The sequence below is a fragment of the Somniosus microcephalus genome, chromosome 12, assembly GCF_052327205.1.
Source record: "Somniosus microcephalus isolate GS21.2 chromosome 12, FLI_Smic_1.0, whole genome shotgun sequence".
Classification (NCBI taxonomy): domain Eukaryota; kingdom Metazoa; phylum Chordata; class Chondrichthyes; order Squaliformes; family Somniosidae; genus Somniosus; species Somniosus microcephalus.
Window position 1 is genome coordinate 152,014,396 of NC_140998.1, and position 21,943 is coordinate 152,036,338.

Here is a 21,943-nt window from a genome sequence, read left to right on the forward strand (position 1 = left end):
AGACAGTTCTCCATCCAAGTCAGCACCTTGCTCCCAATCCCATGTGCTTTAACTTTGCACGCTAATCTCTTATGCGGCCCCTTATCGAAAGCCTTCTGAAAGTCCAAATAGACCACATCCGCTGGTTCTCCCTTATCTACTCTACCAGTTACATCCTCAAAAAATTCCAGTAGATTAGTCAAGCACGATTTACCTTTTGTAAATCCATGTTGACTTTGTCCGATCCTGTCACTGCTTTCCAAGTGCTCTGCTATTACATCTTTTATAATGGACTCTAGCATTTTCCCCACTACCGATGTCAGGCTTACCGGTCTATAATTCCCCATTTTCTCTCTACCACCTTTTTTGAATAGTGGGGTAACATTAGCTACCCTCCAATCCATGGGAACTGTTCCAGAAGATGACCAGCAATGCATCTATTATTTCTAGGGCCACTTCCTTGAGTACCCTAGGATGTAGATTATCAGGCCCTGGGGATTTATCAGCCTTCAATCCCGTCAATTTCCTTAACACCATTTCCCTACAAATACTGATTTCATTCAGTTGCTCCCTCTCATTAGACCCTATGTTCCCCGACATCTCTGGGAGGTTATTTGTGTCCTCCTTTGTGAAGACAGAACCAAAGTATGTATTTAATTGGTCTGCCATTTCTTTGTTCCCCATTATAAATTCCCCTGATTCTGACTGCAAGGGACCTACGCTTGACTTCACCAATCTTTTTCTCTTCACATATCTAGAGAAGTTTTTACAGTCAGTTTTTATGTTCCCAGCAAGCTTACTCTCACACTCTATTTCCCCCCTCTTAATTAATGCCTTTGTCCTCCTTTGAGCATAATGAACAGCACCCTTCAGGACATCCCAAATCGCTTCACAGCCAGTGAAGTACTTTTGAGGTGTAGTCATGGTTGTAATGTAGGAAACGCAGCAGCCAATTTGCGCACAGCAAGATCCCGCAAACAACAACGTGATAATGACCAGATTATGTTTTTAGTGATGTTGGTTGAGGGATATATATTGGAAACTGGGGAAAACTCCCCTGCTCTTCTTCAAAATAGTGCCATTGGATCTTTTACATCCACCTGAGAGGGGCCTTGGTTTAATGTCTCATCCGAAGAATGGCACCCGACAGTACTGCAGGAGTGTCAGTCTGGATTATGTGCTCAAGTTGCTGGAGTGGGACTTTCACCTAAGTCAGAAGGCTCAAGGTTTGAGAGCTACCAACTGAGTCACTGGTGACACAACACCAAGGGAAAAGAAGGTAGAGAGAGGAATTCTGGGAATATATTAGTTGTGCCACAATGTTGAAAATAGTATCTTTTTTTTAAAAAATGGATCAAATAGCAATATTTTGCTTTCTCTGTTTTTCCGTCAGAAGAAGCTGAAGAGCAGCAGCAGCATCAGTGGAGGGGTGAAGGGTGAGCAGGGCCTGAGAGGGAGGAAGAAGTGGGAGCGGGGTAGACAGGTCTTGGAGAGGCAGCAACACCAATGAAGTGACAGCAATGCTTCAGAAGGAGGGGGATGTATTGATTGGCAGGGCCTGGGAGATTGGAAGAAGTGGGACCAAGGAGAGCAGGTGCTTGGGGGAGCCAGGAACACCACTGGGAGTGACAACACGGTCAAAATCAAGGTGAAGGGGCAGTAGCCCTGGGAGGGAGGAAGAAGTGGCATAGGCCATTGTAATGAGGGCGAGACGCAAGTGTGGAGTCAGACGGGAGCATTGTTAAAGAAGCCTCGGCTGGTGTGATATTTTTGTTGATCAGAGGAGGGCAATATTTTAATAGCCTGCAAAAAGCTTTAGGAGCAGGGCGGCTGCACGGTGATAGTATCTGGAGTAGGCCTTAGGAGCTGGTGGAAGAGACCAGTATTCGGTCCAAATGAAGACTCCGGAGCAGGCAAGGAAGTAGGCATCAATGGGAATAAAATGAGTATCACATTACAGCAACAAAGTGCATTTATTTGGAGTCTTTAATGTAGTAAAATGGCTCAAGACACTTCGCAGGAGCTAATAAGACAAAAACTGACACTGAACCAAGACAGGAGACATTAGGACAGGTGATCATAGGCTTGGTCAAAGAGATAGGTTTTAAGGAGCATCGTAAAGAATGAGAGCAAAGTGGAGAAGTTTAGGGAGGGAATTTCAGAGCTTGGGTCCTAGATTAGTGAGTTATTTGTTTTGAGAATAGGGGTTTACTTCTAAAAGGCCAGCAGTATATGAAATGTAAAAATAAACCTACGTGGAGAAAAGAAAATGGATGGAGGCTCAATTGAGAGACTAGTGCCATGGTGCTACCAATGGTGGAAGAAGCAAATAGCAGGAATTGCGGAGTTACCCATTAACATAGTATCATGCATTACTGTAACACTTTAGGCATTACCAAATGTAACAAGTGTTACTAAATTGTGACGAACAGGAACTTTAAAAAAAATATTCATTCTCAGGATGTGGATGTCGTTGACAAGGCCAGCATTTATTGACCATCCCTAATTGCCCTTGAGAAGGTGGTGGTGAGCCGCCTTCTTGAACCACTGCAGTCCGTGTGGCGAAGGTACTTCCACAATTCTGTTAGGCAGGCTGTTCCAGGATTTTAACCCAGCGACGATGAAAGTATCACTATATATGTCCAAGTCGAGATGGTGTATGGCTTGGAGAGAAACTTGAAGGTGATGGTGTTCCCATGCACCTGCTGCCCTTGTCCTTCAAGGTGGTGGAGATCACGGTTTGGGAGGTGCTGCCAAAGATGCCTTGGTAAGTTACTGCAATGCATCCTGTAGATGGTATACACTGCAGCCACGGTCCACCAATGGTAGAGCGAGTGGTTATTTAAGCCAGTGGATGGGGTGCTGATCAAGCTGACTGCTTTGTCCTGCATAGTATTGAGCTTCTTGAGTGTTGTTGGAGCTGTACTCATCCAGGCAAGTGAAGAGTATTCCATCACAATCTGACTTGTGCCTTGTAGGTGGTGACGAGGCTTTGGGGAGTCAGGAGGTGAGCCAATCGTTGCAATATACCCAGCCTCTGACCTGCTTGTAGCCCTGGAATTTAGGTGGTTGGTTCAGTTCAGTTTCTGGTCAATTGGGCCTGTCAAAGAAGAAAATTAAGTAATTTTTGCACATTATTACAAATATTTTAATCAAATCGGCATATAAATCCTTTGAGTACCTTTAGATTATGCATTACCTAACCCGGAGTGTTACAGGTTGGAACCTAAGCTAGGGGTAGAACACTGGAGTTACAGGCTGGATTCCAGGAGTTTGGAAGCTTTATGTATAGAATAATGGATACCTTGGAGTAACCTATAGGGTGGAATCTAATCAAACGGTTTGAATAACATAAGAAATAGGAGCAGGAGTAGGCCATACGGCCCCTCGAGCCAGCTCCATCACCATGGCTGAACTTCTAGATCAACTCCACTTTCCCGCCCTATCCCCATATCTCTTGATTCCATTAGTGCCCAAGAATCTATCGATCTCAGTCTTGAATATACTCAACGACTGAGCCTCCACAGCCCTCTGGGATAGAGAATTCCAAAGATTCACCACCCTGTGTGTGAAGAAATTTCTCCTCATCTCAGTCCTAAATGGCCGACCCCTTATCCTGAGACTATGACTCCTAGATCTAAACTCTCCAGCCAGGGGAAACATCTCAGCATCTACTGTCAAGCCCTCTAAGAATGTTATATGTTTCACTGAGATCACCTCTCATTCTTCTAACCTCCAGAGAATATAGGCCCATTTTACTCAATCTCTCCTCATAGGACAGCCCTCTCATCCCAGGAATCAATCGAGTGAACCTTCGTTGCACCTCCTCTAAGGCAAGTATATCCTTCCTTGGGTAAGGAGACCAGAACTGTGCACAGTACTCCAGGTGTGGTCTCACCAAAGCCCTGTACAATTGTAGCAAGACTTCCTTACTCTTACACTCCAACCCCTTGCAATAAAGGTTAACCTACCATTTGCCTTCCTAATATATTCCTTTTATATAGAATATAAAAGGTGGAATTTAGTCAATGATTCAAATGTTGTATGTATGTGTGTGTAGGTATTGGGATATATAGAATAATGATGGATACCTGGGAGTGAGTTATATTGAATAACGGTTCACCAGGACAGAATTACATGCTGGAATGTAATCTGGGAGTTTGGATTACATCCTAAAATAGAGGAGTAAAGGTTGAGTATTTTTTAACTATTATCAACCCCCATAGGATGTTATAGTCCGGTACTTCCTTTTGCAAATTATTTGAATGAATATGGAGCTGTTCGGACCCGCTTCATTCTATCGCTGTTCCTTTTTCTGCTACTGATGAGTGTTACAAAAAACATGGCCTGTCAGAACGTACCATAGATTTGATGCATGGAGATGTCCGTAGATTTGATGCATGGAGACGTCCTCACCAAAGAATAAAGAACTTTCTGTAAACAAAATATACCTCAGGGTCAAAGTCACCATCAATTAGCTCACTATACACGGGCATCTGAGGAAGAAGCACCTGAGAAAGAAGCACATCCCAACGCGCTTTACAGCAATGGTAATTATTTGCAAGGAAAATTATAAACTTTATTATATTATTTAAAATGGAAGAATATCGTTAGGAAAGGTAATGGTTTATACACATAATTAAAATTCCTATTAGTGGTTAAACGGTGGCTTTAGCGATCTGGGTGGAGTCTGGCTGTCCTGCCTGTGCGAACACTGTGAAGCGCTGGATACATTGTGACTGGCAATTCCAGTGCTGCTAAAGTGTTACAGCGCAGCGATTGCAGAGGCAGTGCGTGCTTCCCGCTCTGTCTGCTAACCCCTCCACTGGGCAGGTCTTTGGGAGGAGGAGGTGGTTGGAAACAAGTGAAGCGGCTTGCATTCTCCCCCACCCTCGATCGGACTCCATGCACCGTCAGCGCTTTTTGCATTAAGTTCCCACTCCAGGATTGTCACACTGCCTTCCACCGCAACCGAGACAGTCCAGGAGTCGCATCTGCGCACAAGAGCCCCTCGCCTCTCCTCGAGGCACAAACCAGCCAGCTCCGCGCATGCGCCTCTCAAGCGTGATTGGGGGGGGGGGGGCGGAATTTGGACTCGCCGACGTTCGGAACGGAGCCTCGGCGCAAGCGCAGTCGGGCGACTGGTGTACGGCGCATGCTCGGTGGTGCCGAAGCGTCAGTGCGCACGCATGTTTTGAGCCGTTAGGTCACACGCAGAATGGTTGGAGCGGAAGAAGTAGGCACTTGGGTCATGTAACCGAGATAAACGAGAGAAAAAAAAACCGTGGTTCGATTGAGACGATATCCTAGATTGGGGTTTCGGGTGGGGGGTGCGATAATTTTTTTTCGTTGGTTGAATTCGTCGCGCGTGTGAGGGAAGCAGGTGAGGGACTGGGCCACGCGCGCGCACGGGCAGGCCCTGGTTTTCACACGCGCGCTGGGCGCCACTAACCGCCCAGCAGCGGCTCCTCCTCCTCGCTTACTCCTCCACCTTCCCGAGGTGCAACGGTGGGCGGGCGGCTGGCTACCGGCGTGCTTCGCGGCAGCGGCCAACAAAACAAGGGAAGGGAGCACGTGATTAGAGGGCAAGGCGTTGGGGGAGGGTGAGAGCAAAATGGAGCGGGATCCGGGTGGACTGCACCCCGACAGCGGGCAGCTTTGAAACGGGAGGCGCAGAGAGCTGCAGCAGCGCCGGCGTGCAGAAAAGGGGCCATTTGCGGAGAAAATTGCAATTTGGGGGAGGAGTTGGCGAGCTGCTGAAATTAGCACCTAGAGATAGCCGCCCTTTCTCCGGTCTCTGAGATCCCAGGGGCGCGTGCTGGAAATCCTGCCCCCTTTTGGAAGGAGTTGGTGGGCATTCCCAGGAGAGGGTAACCCCCCAGGGCTTGGGAGGGAAGGAGGGGGTACCAGGTGCCCCCATATGCATACTATGCCAAGTAGTGGGGGTGCAAAAACAGTTTCTGGGTAAGCATCGAGGCTCTGTGGTTAGAAAATAAGAGGGCGGGACTTGCAGCCATCGGCGCGGGGGGGAGGGAGGGGGTTTTGTTTTGATTTGGAGATTGACAACGCCCGCTCCCAGGATTACGGGTCTTGTTGATGGACGTGGGTTTGCAGGAAACGGACTGGAGCAGCATCTGCTTTTCACGCGAGAGGGTAAGAATTCTCATTTCTAAACCTAGCAACGCCATGGTTTCCCCTCCCAACGTTTAACTGGTACAGAGCGTGTGCAGAACATGCTCAGCGTTTGGTGCGATCATCGCAGGAGGAGGCTGAGCGCTCATTTTTTATCTTTTTTTTGAAGGAAATCACTGAACAACGCACATTGCCGCTTACTGTTTTATTTCTAACTCGCGCTGTAATGCAACGTGTCTGCTTGTGGAGGCAAAGCAATCCTTGCTAATTTGCTTTTAGCATCGTGTGCGGTTGTAAATCGAGAGGGGGAGTCCAGGCCCGCGGCTTGAACGGGAAAGGCGGGGGCCGGTGTCTGGCAATACTGCGCGGTTGAAAAGGGGGCGAAGTGCCCGGGGAGGAGGGAGGAAGCTGCGCTGGGCGTGTGAAGCCCGGGATGTAATGACAGGGCTGCACTTGGCGCGGCTCTGGGAATGGTCGGAACCACAGCAGGCAGCGTTTCGCCTCGGCACGTGTGGAAACACCCACACCGGGCTCGAATACACATCGGCGGCCCCGGGCTCAGCCCATTCCCAACTCGGGATAAACATAGACGCAAATCCCTTTTAAATCCTCCCTTGAGTACGTCGCCCTGGCAACTCCTGACCTGATCCCTCGCCGGGGAGGCCGCGAGTGTTGGCGCTGTTGCTCGCGGGGTTTTTGTCCTGGGGGCGGGTTTGTCTCGCGTTTCGGTGTCTCCTTTGAGTTGGGATCAGGGTGAATGCGAAGCCTGGGGGTGGGTGGTGTGAGTACAAGGGGGAAGGAATCGGTGCCGCCCCCGGGGGGGGGGGGGGTAGTATCCCCGAATCGGCCGGGTTGGTAGTTGTTCCCCCCCTCGGAGAGGATCGGGGTGAGGCTCCCCGAGTGAGCCGGCGGGGGCCCGGGGCTCCGATCCCTCCAGCCCCGCTGCTGTCACTTTGTATCTGAGCGCCAACAATGTTGCCAAGTCAGGGGCCGCTGGGCTGCGCTGCCCGCCGCCTATCTCCGGCCCTTGATCGGATCGCTGTGGGGGCGGGTTATCGTGGCCCAAAGTTCGGGGGGTGGGGGGATTGAAAACTCCCGAGTCCGGGCCCGTCTGGATTCAGGAAGGCGCCAAATCAGATCGGGGAAGCTCGATTGGAGCGGCCTGAGGCGGCAACAGCTCTCCGTTCACGTGGTCCGGAGGAAGCGGTGCGGCTCCCGAGACGGCGGGCGATGCGTTGGATGTGTCCCGGCCTGGGACTGGGACCCGCACCGGCCCACTGCACCCTCCCCTCCCGGCGGCAGCCTCATCCATGGGGGTCTGGGGCGCTGCAAGGACCGGCAGTCCCAAACCTTCCTCAGCCAGGCAGGATAAATCGAGCGGACCGCGCCGTCTACCCATTTCAGTTCTCGGCCGCTCAGCCCCCTCCTAGGGGGGCAGCGCACCGTTCACACGCTGCTTCTGGTAAACCGAGCCACGGTTCCTCGACTTTGCACCGTGGACAGTCTTGTGCAAGTAAGTAGGTATTTACACAATTTGGATGCAAGCTGAGCTTTGTTATTGTTTTGCAGTTCGGAGACCTGAAAAGTATAGCCAGTGATTAAAATATGAGTATACACAGGACTTGGCTTGTTTATAAAAATATTTAGCGCTTGGAGGAACCAGAACAAAATCAAGATCAACCAGCAATAGCGAAACGGAATTTTAGATTTGCTCTTTTTCAGTTTACCTGTTTAATGTATAACTTTTAATTATGTCATACCAATATTTTAAGATCAATTAGGATATATACTTTCTGTAAATTACAGCAGATAAGCATTTTTTTTGGTCACAGGAACAGTTCCTTTTAATCACAAAACTGTTTTACTTAAACTATTCCAAATGTTTAAAACAATGTTTAACAGTTTGGAAAATAGACATTAATAGAATAATGAGATTGCACAGTGATGAGAGTTTGAGTTAGTTTATTATCATTATTATCTGTGTTTCGTGTTCTGTTGGTAAGCATCTTTGCATTACTCATTGTTGACAAACAAATGTCAAAATCGCATGTATAATTGTAACATACGGAAATTGACCATTGTTTACAGCTTGCATTTATATAACACTTTTAAACTTGTAAAACGTCTCAAGGCACTTCACAGGAGCGTAATCAGAAGAAAATCACATTGAGCCAAAGAAGGCGATATTAGGAGAGGTGTCCAAACACCTGGTTAAAGAGGTAGGTTTTAAGGAGAAGAGAAAGACGGCGAGACAATTCCAGAGCTTAAGGCCTAGATAGCTGAAGGCACGACCGTTAATGATGGCGCAAAGGAAATCAGGGATGCGCAAGAGGCCAGAATTGGACTTCCATTTCCTCACTTCCTTGGAAGTAACCAGCATGGCGTATTTGTTTAATTGGAGTTCATACCAAATAACCAGCAAAATATTGCAAAAATTTAATTTTTTCCCCAATTTAATTTCTAATGTACAGAATGAAATACATCTAGGAGGGAGTTACAGGCTGACATTTAATTGAGAAATTCGAATGGTTTATATATGTGTAGAACACCTGGGAGAAAGTTACTAGAATCTAATTGAGAGACTTGGAAAGTTTATCTATGAATAATAGACGGTCAGGAATGAAATAGCATCTGGAATCTAGTTGAAGGGATAGTATATATAGTTAGAGCACTAAGTATGAAGCTGAAGCAGTTTATAATTGCACTGGGAACCTGACAATCTTGGGATGATTCAATTGTACCACTGCAGCTTTAGCAGCTAGCAATGGCAGTCGTCATGCACTTTATTGGTGCATGTACTGTTCACATGCCAAGATTAGTCATTGTAATTCTTTTCCACCAGATAGAGATATATATAGATATATATGTACATGTGTGTATATGTATGTATGTATGGTTGTGTTTCTGTGTGTGTAAGTTAATATTTCAAATAACGTGTTTGGAAAATGGTTAAAAACTGGTTAGTCAGTTGTGTAACTTTTCAGTGATGTTTGGAGACTTGGATTGACATGACCGGGACTAAATTATTTGCAGTTTAAAATGTTCATTTATCTGAATAATGTTTTTAGAAAGTTCTGTCGCTTTGTGAAACATTGGTTGCATCAGACAGGTGGATGATATTCTGCAAATGTTAAAAATGATAGCTGTTGTGATATATTCTATTAATGGCCATTGAGATCGGATGTTGGTACATTACAGGGGTGCAGATGTGGGTTTTGGGGCTGGATTAGAGAGCTGCAAGTTCTGTTTCAATAATTGCTTGGGACTGAAATATGAATGAGAAGCCTTGGTTTTGGTTCTGGGTTAGAAGGTATTCTGTCCTGTAATTTACAAACGCAAGTTAATTTATATTGATACCATTTCAATGCGAGGTTGTCCACTTCGGTGTCAAAAACAGGAAGGCAGATTATTATCTGAATGGCAATAGATTGGGAGAAGGGGAAGTGCAACGAGACCTGGGTGTCCTTGTGCACCAGTCGCTGAAGGTAAGTTTGCAGGTGCAGCAGGCGGTTAAGAAGGCAAATGGTATGTTGGCCTTCGTAGTGAGAGGGTTTGAGTACAGGAACAAGGATGTCTTGCTGCAGTTGTACAGGGCCTTGGTGAGACCACATCTTGAGTATTGTGTGCAGTTTTGGTCGCCTTATCTGAGGAAGGATGTTCTTGCCATGGAGGGAGTGCAGCGAAGATTCACCAGAATGATACCTGGGATGGCAGGAATGACGTATGAGGAGAGATTGGGTCGATTGGGCTTATACTCGCTGGAGTTTAGAAGAATGAGAGGGGATCTCATTGAAACTTATAAAATTCTAACGGGACTAGACAGACTAGATGCAGGAAGGATGTTCCCGATGGCAGGGGAGTCCAGAACCAGGGGTCACAGTCTAAAGATAAGAGGTAAGCCATTTAGGACAGAGATGAGGAATTTCTTCACCCAGAGAGTGGTGAACCTGTGGAATTCTCTACCACAGAAGGCAGTAGAGGCCAATTCATTAAATATATTCAAGAAGGAGTTGGATATATTTCTTAAGGCTAAAGGGATCAAGGGATATGGGGAGAAAGCAGGGACCGGGTACTGAATTTGGATGATCAGCCATGATCTCATTGAATGGCGGAGCAGGCTCAAGGGGCTGAATGGCCTACACTTCCTATCTTCTATGTTTCTGATATTGGGGGAGCAGCGTATCCTATTTAAAAGCATAGTATTGGAGAGTTGACTTACAGAAGTTATTAATTGCACAACAATCTTGCTTGGACTTTGTGACCACTTTGATACTGACCAAACTTTCCATGTTACTCCTAGTTAGGCTGAGACTGGTGGATGCTCATCATTGGCCAATTTCTTGTCTTTTTAAACACAATGGGTTTCTTGCTTCTGTTCTGTCACGCATTGTTTGACAGGATTCAAGGAATATACTAGGAAAACTAAATATTACACATCTGACCGCTTGCTTTATGGATATAGAAGATAATACGTCAGGGACCCTGATTGGATACGATCTATATCAGAAAGATGGATACAACCAAAGAACATGCAAGCAACAGACAATACTGTAACTTTCACCTGAAAATAGGAAGTCAGTTAATTTTCATTCCCTGCCTGGAAGCTTCCCTTTTAGTATCAGGATTCATTGTATGGCACTGATACTTGTTAACTTGGAGCTGAGAGTTGGCGTTCCTTGGAAACATGGGATTATGAGTTGCTACCATTGGTGCAGAGAGATTGAGCTTGAGATCCTGTTGATTTTTATTTGATGCTGTAAATGTTTTTGTTTGTATCTTACAGGGTGGTAGATGGGCCTCTCTTGACGACAGGTTTGGATATCTCTTTCTCTTCCTCTCTCTCTTTCTTTCTCGGACGGGCTTTGACCTCCAAAGAATATGGAGAAGCAGCAGTCGGTATGTGCAGAGCAGGAGAGCCGCACCCCTCCAAACTCGGGCACGCCTGCTGCATACTTTGTCATTCTCAAGCAGGCACCTGGCAGTGGCGGTACTGAGCGCAGCGTGGTGGTGGCCAAACAAGAACTTGGTGGTGCTGGTTGCCTCCTGGAGAAAAGAAACACATTGGGACCAGGGACAGTCCTCCACCCATTTGAGTGCCGCTCTGGAAATGTCTGCGTCACCTTAGAGAACCAGGAGATGTGGAATCAGTTTTACAAGCGTGGCACGGAGATGATCCTAACAAAACACGGCCGGCGCATGTTCCCAAATTGTAGATTCTGCATCTCAGGGCTGGATTCTTCACGGAAGTACATCCTGGTGATGGATATTGCTCCCGTTGACAACCACCGCTACAAGTGGAATGGGTGGTGGTGGGAGGTAAATGGTAAAGCCGAACCACATGTCCTTGGCAGGGTGTACATTCATTCCAATTCACCTTCCAGTGGGAGTTACTGGATGAGGCAGCCCATCTCCTTTTACAAACTGAAACTTACCAACAATACTTTAGACCAAGAAGGTCACATCATCCTGCATTCCATGCACCGGTACCTGCCACGCTTGCATGTCATCCCTGCTGACAAGCTCACTGATGTAATTCCTCTCAATGGCCCAAATGTACTCACCTTCACTTTCCCACAGACAGAGTTTGTGGCTGTGACTGCATATCAGAACATAAAGATCACTCAACTTAAGATTGACTTCAATCCATTTGCAAAAGGCTTCCGGGACGATGGGCTGAACAGCAGGCCCATGCGAGAGTTGAGGCACCGGAGCAATGAATCAACGGACGAAGGTTGCAGCGATGATTCTGCCTCTTCCAGGAGTGCGGTAACTGAATCCAGCGGGCACTTCAAAATTAAAAGTGAGGAACCATCTGAACCGCAGTCTGAGCACAGGAAAATGCAGGGTGACATCCATGCATCTCCGGGTGCAAGTTTTGACGGGGAATTGTATAACACTGATGACGAGGAAGAGTGCCAGGAAGCTGAGATATCAAAAAAAAATGAATTTCGTAAAGGAATGGGAATCATGAAGAGAACAACTGAGAGGTAAGCAAAGGCTTTGAAAGAATGAGAAATCTGATTTACCTCCTTGTTTTAACACTTTTTAGCAGTTTTTCAAATTTAGCTACTCCCGTGACAACAAGGTAACCCCTTTCATTTTATATTGGCGGCAATAAAAGATAGTCTCTAAAAACATGCTGTTTATTGTCTGTGATGTTCAGGTAGCTGGCTCATTTTCTTCACATTGTTTTGATGTACTTTGTATTCACCAGGATCAATAAAACTGCCTCAACGCCTCCCTCCATCAAGCATTCTCAGATGAATTACAGCATAGGTTAGATAGGGTTAAAACTGCATCTATACTGCCCCAACTCTAACCTCCGTGCCCCCACTACAACAGTGTAACATTTCCATTTTCCATGTGAGCCCTGTGGCTTCTTTGAATTATTATAATGAACTATTTTACTGTGTGTGCTCCCATTGGAACTGGATTTGAGTGTTCTGAACTTGTTTTGCTTCGGACCAGTAGGGGAACGAGGTGACTTTCTGTGTCAGTATGAGATTTAATCAGTAAAAGGACAGTGTGCTGATCCATTGTGCTACCCAGTCTTCAAGCACCCATTAAGTTTCTTACTTAGTGACTTCCTTAGAATATGGTGTGAAAAGAATTAGCTAGTAGGGTTTAACTGAAGGATAGGCAAGTAAATAGAGAAAGTACGAGTCAGATATCTGGCAAATTTGACAGTGGAATTGTGGGTTGGTGTGAGATGCTTGGCAATGTAATTGACAGCAGGCCTAATCCATTTCACAGTTACTGTCTTTGTTTCCAGAACAGCTATCTGTTAAATAGTAGCCATTTATCTTAACTCTTGTTTCAGGACGTTGGACGTTTGCCTGACAGTGTAAACTAAATCTACTGAAAGGTAGAATAACCCTTACTTTTGAATTTGTTGTTATTTCATTAGTGTCCAGGAGAAATTTGGCATTTCTTTCTTGTGAGGAAATGAATGAAATCAGAGCAGTACACAAACCCAGTGCTTTATCAGTGAGATGGGCAGCTCGCACCCCCCCCACCCCCACCCCAGCAAACCTGTGTCATCTATTGCTAAAAATCTACGGTTCTGCTAGCGATGTTGCTTGCAATGATGTCACCCTCACCTGTTCTCGTTGAATGAAATGTGCCTCATTAAACCAATCTTGCAGCTCAAATGATTTAAAATAGTCACTGCTGTGGATTTCAGGCAGCATTTACGGAAAGAGAATCGGAGTTAAAGTTTCACGTTCTGATGAAAGGTCATCAACCTGAAACGTTAACTCTGCTTCTCCCTCCATAGATGCTGCCTGACTTGCTGAGCTTTTCCAACATTTTGTTCTATCACTCAACTGATGATTGGGAGGAGGTCAACAGAGCTGGCCGTATATGGCCGTGTGAGAGTTATCTTGCTTTTCTAGGTCACTCTCCACATTATCAGGTAGATGCCACTGTCATGGCTGCACTGGAGCACTCTGCCTGTGACAATGACTGGATCAAATTACACATTGCAGAAACTTTGAATTACTCCAGGCAGGGTCAGATTTACATTCCAGACAAACTTGGGTGTGTATTGTCCGCCAAGGGGACCAATCAGAAATCTGGTCCAACCCACTTGTGGTGCAAATAAACGCGGTCGCGTCTATTTGCGACACCAGATTGATCCCCTTGGAGTCCAAGACACACCCAGCAGTTTGTCTGGAGGGTGTAATTTGATCCTGCCTGCTGTAAACAGCCCTGCAATGTGTAATTTGATCCAGTCTATAGCAGTGTTCCCTATCTGCTTGCAGCCCGGGACTGGCTTTTTCAGTGTTAAGTTTCTTGCACGCGGGAAACTGTGAATGGGCCGCGCAGCCCTTTAAAGGGGCCGCACACCCCAAAAAAATTAGTGGGAACATTGGTCTACAGCAGCGGTTCCTGACCTTTTCCTTTATGCGGACCACTATATCGTCGTCAAAAGCTTTTGCGGACCACAACGTGTATCGAATATGATACGAGGTACACGTGATTATTATATTATTACATTATCTTTTTTTTTTCCACGGACCACCTGCAGTACCGTCACGGACCACAGGTTGGGAACCGCTGGTCTACAGTCATACAGACTACAGAATGTGGAAGTCTAGTTAGCTTTGTGAAGATCCTCTTAATATTCTGCAATTGTAATTATAGTTGTCCTTGGCTGGTAAAATAAAAGACTTTATACTCTAATTAGAGGGTTAGTTAATTCTTTGGATTTTTATGGGGTTTTTTTCCCTTCTGGAAGTGACATTAACTCTTTAATTCTGAATGAAGGGGCCATGTTGCTACATTGCAATTTTAATTTGACTCGTCTCCTGGCAACATCCTGCTTCTGCATCAATCAAGCAAATTCTTATCCTTGGTGATTTCAACTTTCTTAGCAAATTCCCCTCTCCCCTTATTTCTCTTGGCTCCTGCCTTCACGCAACCTCGTCATCTACATATACCGCATACAGTCACCCCCATGATCGTGTTATCTCTAGAGATCTGACACATCTGTCTTCACCAAAATCATCTCCAATCATTTCTTGATTTCTCTTAATCCGCATCGTATTGCCTGCTTTAAACTTAGCTAAAATCGCCCTCCTCCTTGAAAGAAAATATGTCTGCTGTTCCAGAACCCCCTGAAAGTCATGGGGGGGAGAAATTCGATATGGGGCGATAACTTTTAAAAGTTGAAAAAATTAGCGCCAGCCGCTAATGTTTTTCAACTTCTAAAAAAAAGCGCCCGGTCTCCCGATGAACGCCTCCTGCAGCTGCCGGTGTTTTCGCCTGGCGATGCTGCAGGGGGCAGAACTGAAGTTCGGGTCCGGGGCGATGACGTCATGATCACTGGGTGAAGGAGAGCGGGGTGCAACGCCATACCGCCACCGCAAACCCCCCACCGAGTATAGCGGGAGTCGATCTTCTCGCCGCGCCCGGTCGGTAAGCGCTTAGCACCCCGTTGTCGAACCCCTGGAGGAGATAACGGGAGGTGCTAATGAGGCCAATTTCTCGACCCACATGTCCTCTCTTCTGGCCTTCCACCCATCTCGACATGTCTGCCGCGTACAACTTGCTGACGAGCTCCCTTGCTTCTGCCTTCAGTGCTCTTGTCCTCTCTCTGAGCCCCTCACTATCTCCCATTCCCCTAGTACAATCCTCATATCTGTGCCCTTAAATCAGAGGACTGCAGATTGGCACACACCTGGCTTGGTTTTTCATTTCTGGATCTGGTTTGCTCATCTAAGGCAATATCGTAGCTCTTTTTCATCCCCCAAATGACTCAACTCCTCATCACACTACTCCTACTTGCCTCAATACCTTTGGACTTCTGTCAGAAGCTCCCGCTCCTGAGGTTTGATCTCTGATCTCTCAAGATTTGTCATCATCTTGAATTCCTCTGTTCTCTCCAAAACCACCCTAACTCCAACCTCCTCTTCTGCTCAAGTCCTCAAACGTGTTGTCACAACCCAGCTCCATTTCAACCTCTCATTATTCCCTCTTTGAATTCCTTCAATCTGTTTTCTGCTGTACCCACAGCATTGAGACTACCCTAGTCAAAGTCACCAGTAACATCCTTTGTTATTGTGACTGTTGTGCTCTATCCCTCCACGTCCTCTTTGACCTTTCCATGGCATTCTTCCCCACCTTCTTCACTCTGTGTTCTATCTCTCTGCCATTGTCTTAGCTTAGTTCCACTTCTACCTGTCCCAATACAGCTAACGGATTTCCTGTAAGTATTTCCTCCTTCCCTGGTGTGGTCACATCAGATATGCCTCCAGAGCTCCAACCTTGACCCCGTCTCTTCCTCTGAATGCTGCCCCTTGGCATCATCACTCATAGGCAACGGGTGGGCTTTCACATGTACGCTGACTATTTTATCTGCCACTGCTTTTAACCTCTTGATCATCACTACGCTGTCCAAATGCTTAGCCAATAACAAATCCTGGATTTATAAGAACTTCCTTCAACTTAATATTGGCAAGGTCAAATATGGCTCACACCTAAAACTGCACTGTAACACCTGATTCTGCTTCAGACAGTAGGCTAACTCTGTGTCCTGTTTGATTTGAGACTGATCCTCAAATTCTACATCCTTGGCACCTGAAAGATCACCTTATTCCATCGCCACAATGTTGCTGCCGTTGCTGAAATACTTAGCTTCACCTTCGTTGCCTACAGTCTTGATTATTGCAAAGCTCTCCTTCTGATTGTCCAAAACTCCACCACCTGCACCGTATCTTGTTGTAAATCCCATTCCCAGTTACTCCTGTACTCGCCAACCTTACACTGAAGTATTGATTTCAAAATCCTTCACCTCAACTACAAATCCCTCCATGGCTTCGCTCTTCCCTACAGCAGCTGTAACCTCATTCAGTTCTGTTTTCCTGTTGGTATCCTCTGCTCTTGCAACTCTGGCCTCCTTTGCTTTCCCCCACCCCCATCACACTACTTTTCAGGTACAGAACCTTCAGCTATTTCAATCTCGCACTCTAATACTCTCTCTAAGCTCCTTTCTGCCTTGTTACCCCCTTTCCTTCAATAGCCTTTTTCAAAGCCTACTGCTTTGGTCTTGCTTTCTGTCACTTCCCCATATTCTTTCTCTCCTGACTGGCACCAGATAAAATGACCATGTAAGCTGCCAGTTTGTCGTGCATACCTAGCTGGGTCACTGTGTCCTTCAGAGAAGGGAACCTGCCATCACCAGTTGATCTGGCCGACTTGTTACTCCAAGCAACTAGGGATGGATAATAAATGCTGCTGTGTAAGCGTTGCCCACATTCAAATTTTAAAAAATAATTTAAAAGTCCACTTCACATCTGATTTGTCATTTTTGTGAAGTACTTTGGGATGCTATATAAGTGCATGTTACTGTTCTAATTGGCAGTTGATTGAGGGTGATTTTTATGTTGCTGTAGGTACGACGTCTTTCTCATTTTTCAAATGTAGTTCAGCTTTCACATACAAACCTCCTTTCCCTCCTGCCTCATGGTTTCCTTTCTCACCTGCTGCAACTCCTGCGAACTATCAGAAATCTTTTTGTTTGCAGCTATGTTCTCCTATTTTTCACACTCTGTCTCTGCTGTCTCATGTAGTCGATAAGATGTAGCTCAGAAGGAGTTCTTGGCTCAGTGGTAGCACTCTTACCTCTCCACAGAAGGTTGTGAGTTCAAGTCCACTCTATATACTTGAGCATATAATCTAGACTGACACTTCAGCATAGTATTCAGGGAATGCTGTATTGTTGGAGGTGTCTGTTGGATGAGATGTTAAACCGAGGCTTCATTTGCCCTCTTGGGTGGATGTAAAAGATACTATGGCGCTATTTTGAAGAAGCAGCAGGGGAGTTCTCCCCAGTGTCCTGGCCAGTATTTCCCTCAACCAACATCACTAAAACAGATTATCTTGTCATTTACAAAAGCAAAATACTGCAGATGCTGGAAATCTGAAATAAAAGCAGAAAATGCTGGAAATACTCAGCAGGTCAGGCAGCATCCGTGGAGAGAGAAACAGAATTAACGTTTCAGGTCGACGACCCTTTGTCAGAACTCATCTCGTCATTTATCTTGCTGTTGTTTGTGAGACCTTCCCAATGTGCAAACTGGCTGCCAGGTTTCCTTCCATTGTAACAGTGTCTACACTTCAAAAGTAATTGATCGACTGTGAAGTACTTTGGCATATCCTGAGGTTGTGAAAGGCACTATTTAATGTAAGTTCTTTCTTTCCTGTGTACAAAGAGTGAGAAAGAGCAAGTGACCACTTAGCATGAAACTCTATTAATGCAAGTCTTTCTTAAAGAAACAGGTTGTTTGCACGCTCATTTCACATATTAATACTTGTACACTACAGGAAAAATGACACAAAAGGAAATGCACTCTAATGTGCCAATATGCTTCTTGTGTAATATGCCTCCTACCACTGGCATCAGCAGCGATCAACCTATAACTGCTAGTACCCCGTCCTGGTATTTTTTGGCTGCAGCAGTTTAAAAAGGGAGCTAGCTGAGTATTGTGCTGTGGCGAATATCACTGTAGGGAGGTGGGATGTTGGGTATGTACCTCATGATCACTGATACTCTGTTGGGTGAGAGAAGCCATCAGAAATGGTTATTCCTTCATTTAAAAACAAAAAATTCATCCATTTTAGCTGTGGCTCATTGGATAGCACTCTCGCCCCTGAGTCAGAAGGTTGTGGGTTCAAGTCCCACTCCAGAGGCTTGAGCACAAAAATTTAAACTGACACTCCAGTGTAGTACTGAGGGAGTGCTGCACTGTTGGAGGTGCCGTCTTTTGGATGCGACGTTAAACAGGCCCCATCTGCCCCCTCGGGTGGACGTAAAGCACTATTCGAAGAAGAGCAGCGGAGATTTCTACAGTGTCCTAGCCAATATTTATTCTTCAACCAACATCACTATAAACAGATTATTTGGTCATTATCTCATTGATATTTGTGGGATCTTCCTTGCAGCCCAGGACCAGCTTTTCAAATGTGAAATGTTGCTTGAACGGGCCACGCAGCCCGTTCAAGGGACTGCGCACCCAAAAAAGATTAGGGGAACGTTGGCAGTGACTGCATTTCATTGGCTGTAAAGTGTTTTAGGACATGAAAGATGCAAATAAATGCAAGTCTTTTTCTTTAAGTGAATAACTTTTAATGTCTCCCATTAAAAATGTTTTGGCCTTTTAGTGGTGAAGAAATGTCTTTTTCCTGGCTGCAGGTAAAATTCCTTTAGGTCAGAAAGACTGGCTTTATTTCATTACTTTGTAAGCAGTAGAATGGAAGACTCATATTGGACCTGAAGATCTTGAATAACTTTGAGATGGTGATGTTACTTCAGGAGATTGGCTTGTCCTAGATTAAAGGATATGTGCTGCCATTATTTTGGCATGTGCAAATCCTAAAGCAAGCGTTTGATGTTTAGCAGAGAGGCAAGAACCTAACAGTACCGTTTCCACTATTGGGCCGATTGTGAGCACCACAGTGTTCAATATAGAAGCTACTACTAGGTAAACAATCTTCAAATATCCTACATTTACATGATCTGTTAAGTCCTCAGCTCCCTATCAAGATGCGCAGCTGGGATTGGTCCAGCAGGATGCGAATTTATTAGGTAAATTGGAGCTCCTCTTGAATTGACAATTCCATTGGAGCCAGCATAGCCTGTCACCTTTCTTAATCATAGTTCCCACGAGGTCTGGGGAAGATGTTACTACCAATGAATTGCTTAAAGACCAGGCAATTTTGAATGCTTAAAGTACGGTGCAAGTTTTGAGCTCAATGTTGTTTGCCTTGGACAGATAGGTAAAGCCATATTAATGGTGCCAGATACAGAACTCTCAAGACAAACAACAAAATCTCCTCATATAGTGGTCGGTCTCTGATGCAGTTGTTCCCTACCTTGTTGTCTTAGATGTGCGGTACTGCATTTTATCCTGACGTACCTTATCCTTGTATGGTTAATTTTCAGCAGCCATGAACATGGATCTGTGATCCAGAGTGGGATCAATGAATGGGTTATTTTCAAACTGTCGGCTACTTAATGAGTTGCTGATGGTTTTCAAAGTGCACGTTGCCTTTTAAGGTAATTGACTAAAGAACCATGGGAGTTAAGGAAATATTTTTTTATGCAGTGAGTTATAATCTGCCTGAAAGAGTGGCGGAAACAAATTCAATAATAACTTTCAAAAGGGAATTGGAAACATTTGCAGGGCTATACATAGAAACATAGAAGATAGGAGCAGCAGTAGGCCATTCGGCCCCTCGAGCCTGTTCCGCCATTTAATGAGATCATGGCTGATCATCCAAATTCAGTACCCTGTCCCTGCTTTCTCCCCATATCCCTTTAGCCTTAAGAAATATATCTAACTCCTTCTTGAATATATTTAATGAATTGGCCTCAACTGCCTTCTGTGGTAGAGAATTCCACAGGTTCACCACTCTCTGGGTGAAGAAATTCCTCCTCATCCCAGTCCTAAATGGCTTAGTCCTTATCCTTAGACTGTGACCTCTGGTTCTGGACTCCCCCTCCATCGGGAACATCCTTCCTGCATCTAGTCTGTTAGGTCCTGTTAGAATTTTATAAGTTTCAATGAGATCCCCTCTCATTCTTCTAAACTCTAGCGAATATAAGCCTCATCAACCCAATCTCTCTGCATACGTCATTCCTGCCATCCCAGGTATCAGTCTGGTGAATCTTCGCTGCACTCCCTCCATGGCAAGAACATCCTCAGATAAGGCAACCAAAACTGCACACAATACTCAAGGTGTGGTCTCACCAAGGCCCTGTACAACTGCAGCAAGACATCCTTGCTCCTGTACTCTAATCCTCTCGCTATGAAGGGCAACATACCATTTGCCTTCTTAACCGCCTGCTGCACCTGCGTGCTTACCTTCAGCGACTGGTGCACAAGGACACCCAGGTCTCGTTGCACTTCCCCTTTTCCCAATCTATTGCTGTTCTGATAATCTGTCTTCCTGTTTTTGCCACCAAAGTGGATAACCTCGCATTTATCCACATTATACTACATTTGCCATGCATCTACCCAATCACCCAACCTGTCCAAATCATACTGGAGTTTCTCTGCATCCTCCTCACAGCACACCCGCCCACCCAGCTCTGTGTCGTCTGCAAACTTGGAGATATTACATCTAGTTCCCTTGTCTAGATCATCATTAATATATATTGTGAATAGCTGGGGTCCTAGCACCGATCCACTAGTCACTGCCTGCCACTCGGAAAAAGACCCGTTTATTCCAATTCTTTGCTTCCTGTCTGCCAACCAGTTCTCTATCCAAGTCAGTACCTTACCCCATGTGCTTTAAGTTTGCACGCCAATCTCTTATGCGGGACCTTATCGAAAGCCTTCTGAAAGTCTAAATACACCACATCCACTGGTTCTCCCTTATCTATTCTACCAGTTACATCCTCAAAATTCAAGTAGATTAGTCAAGCATGATTTACCTTTTGTAAATCCATGTTGACTTTGTCCGATCCTGTCGCTGTTTTCCAAGTGCTCTGCTATTACATCTTTTATAATGGACTCTAGCATTTTCCCCACTACCGATGTCAGGCTTACCGGTCTAAAATTGCCCTCGCAACGCGGGGCTCCCCAGCTAGTCTTTTATAATGGACTCTAGCATTTTCCCCACTACCGATGTCAGGCTTACCGGTCTATAATTCCCCGTTTTCTCTCTACCACCTTTTTTAAATAGTGGGGTAACATTAGCTATCCTCCAATCCATGGGAACTGTTCCAGAGTCTATAGAATTTTGGAAGATGACCAGCAATGCATCTACTATTTCTAGGGCCACTTCCTTAAGTACCCTAGGATGTAGATTATCAGGCCCTGGGGATTTATCGGCCTTCAATCCCATCAATTTCTCTAACCCCATTGCCCTACAAATACTGATTTCATTCAATTCCTCCCTGTCATTAGACCCTATGTTCCCTGACATCTCTGGGAGGTTATTTGTGTCCTCCTTTGTGAAGACAGAACCAAAGTATGTATTTAATTGGTAGCCATTTCTTTGTTCCCCATTATAAATTCCCCTGATTCTGACTGCAAGGGACCTACGCTCAACTTCACCAATCTTTTTCTCTTTGCATATCTATAGAAGCTTTTACAGTCAGTTTTTATGTTCCCTGCAAGCTTACTCTCATACTTTATTTTCCCCCTCTTAATTAATCCCTTTGTCCTCCTTTGCTGAATCCTAAACTGCTCCCAATCCTCAGGTTTGCTGCTTTTTCTGGCCAATTTATATGTCCTCTCCTTGGATCTTATGCTATCCCTAATTTCCCTTGTTAGCCATGGTTGAGTCACCTTTTTTGTTTTGTTTTTATGCCAAACAGGGATGA

General features: G+C 45.4%; 1 protein-coding gene and 1 long non-coding RNA gene across 6 annotated transcripts in view; one reads left to right on the forward strand and one right to left on the reverse strand.

Annotated features, from left to right (window-relative positions):
• Nucleotides 1–1,943: 1,943 nt before the first annotated feature.
• On the reverse strand, nt 1,944–5,985 carry LOC147109602 (uncharacterized). Of its 2 annotated transcripts, XR_015080317.1 has the most exons (3): nt 5,432–5,985; nt 4,341–4,413; nt 1,944–3,079 (listed from the first exon to the last, which is right to left on the reverse strand). It is a non-coding gene; the product is annotated as an uncharacterized LOC147109602 (long non-coding RNA). The 2 variants fall into 2 exon arrangements; XR_015080316.1 differs by lacking the exon at nt 5,432–5,985 and having other exon boundaries at nt 4,341–5,419.
• A 43-nt stretch (nt 5,986–6,028) lies between these two features.
• mgaa (MAX dimerization protein MGA a) overlaps nt 6,029–21,943 on the forward strand; it is a 113,262-nt gene continuing 97,347 nt past the window's right edge. For 3 of the 4 annotated variants that reach the window (XM_086003664.1, XM_086003666.1, XM_086003667.1), the window contains exons 1-2: nt 6,185–7,624; nt 10,895–12,098. In XM_086003664.1, coding sequence (XP_085859790.1) covers nt 10,990–12,098 — 1,109 coding nt within the window. In that variant the 5' untranslated portion in view covers nt 6,185–7,624; nt 10,895–10,989. Of the gene's footprint in view, nt 6,133–6,184; nt 7,625–10,894; nt 12,099–21,943 lie in introns of those variants that run through there. The other variant, XM_086003665.1, reaches the window with a different exon arrangement.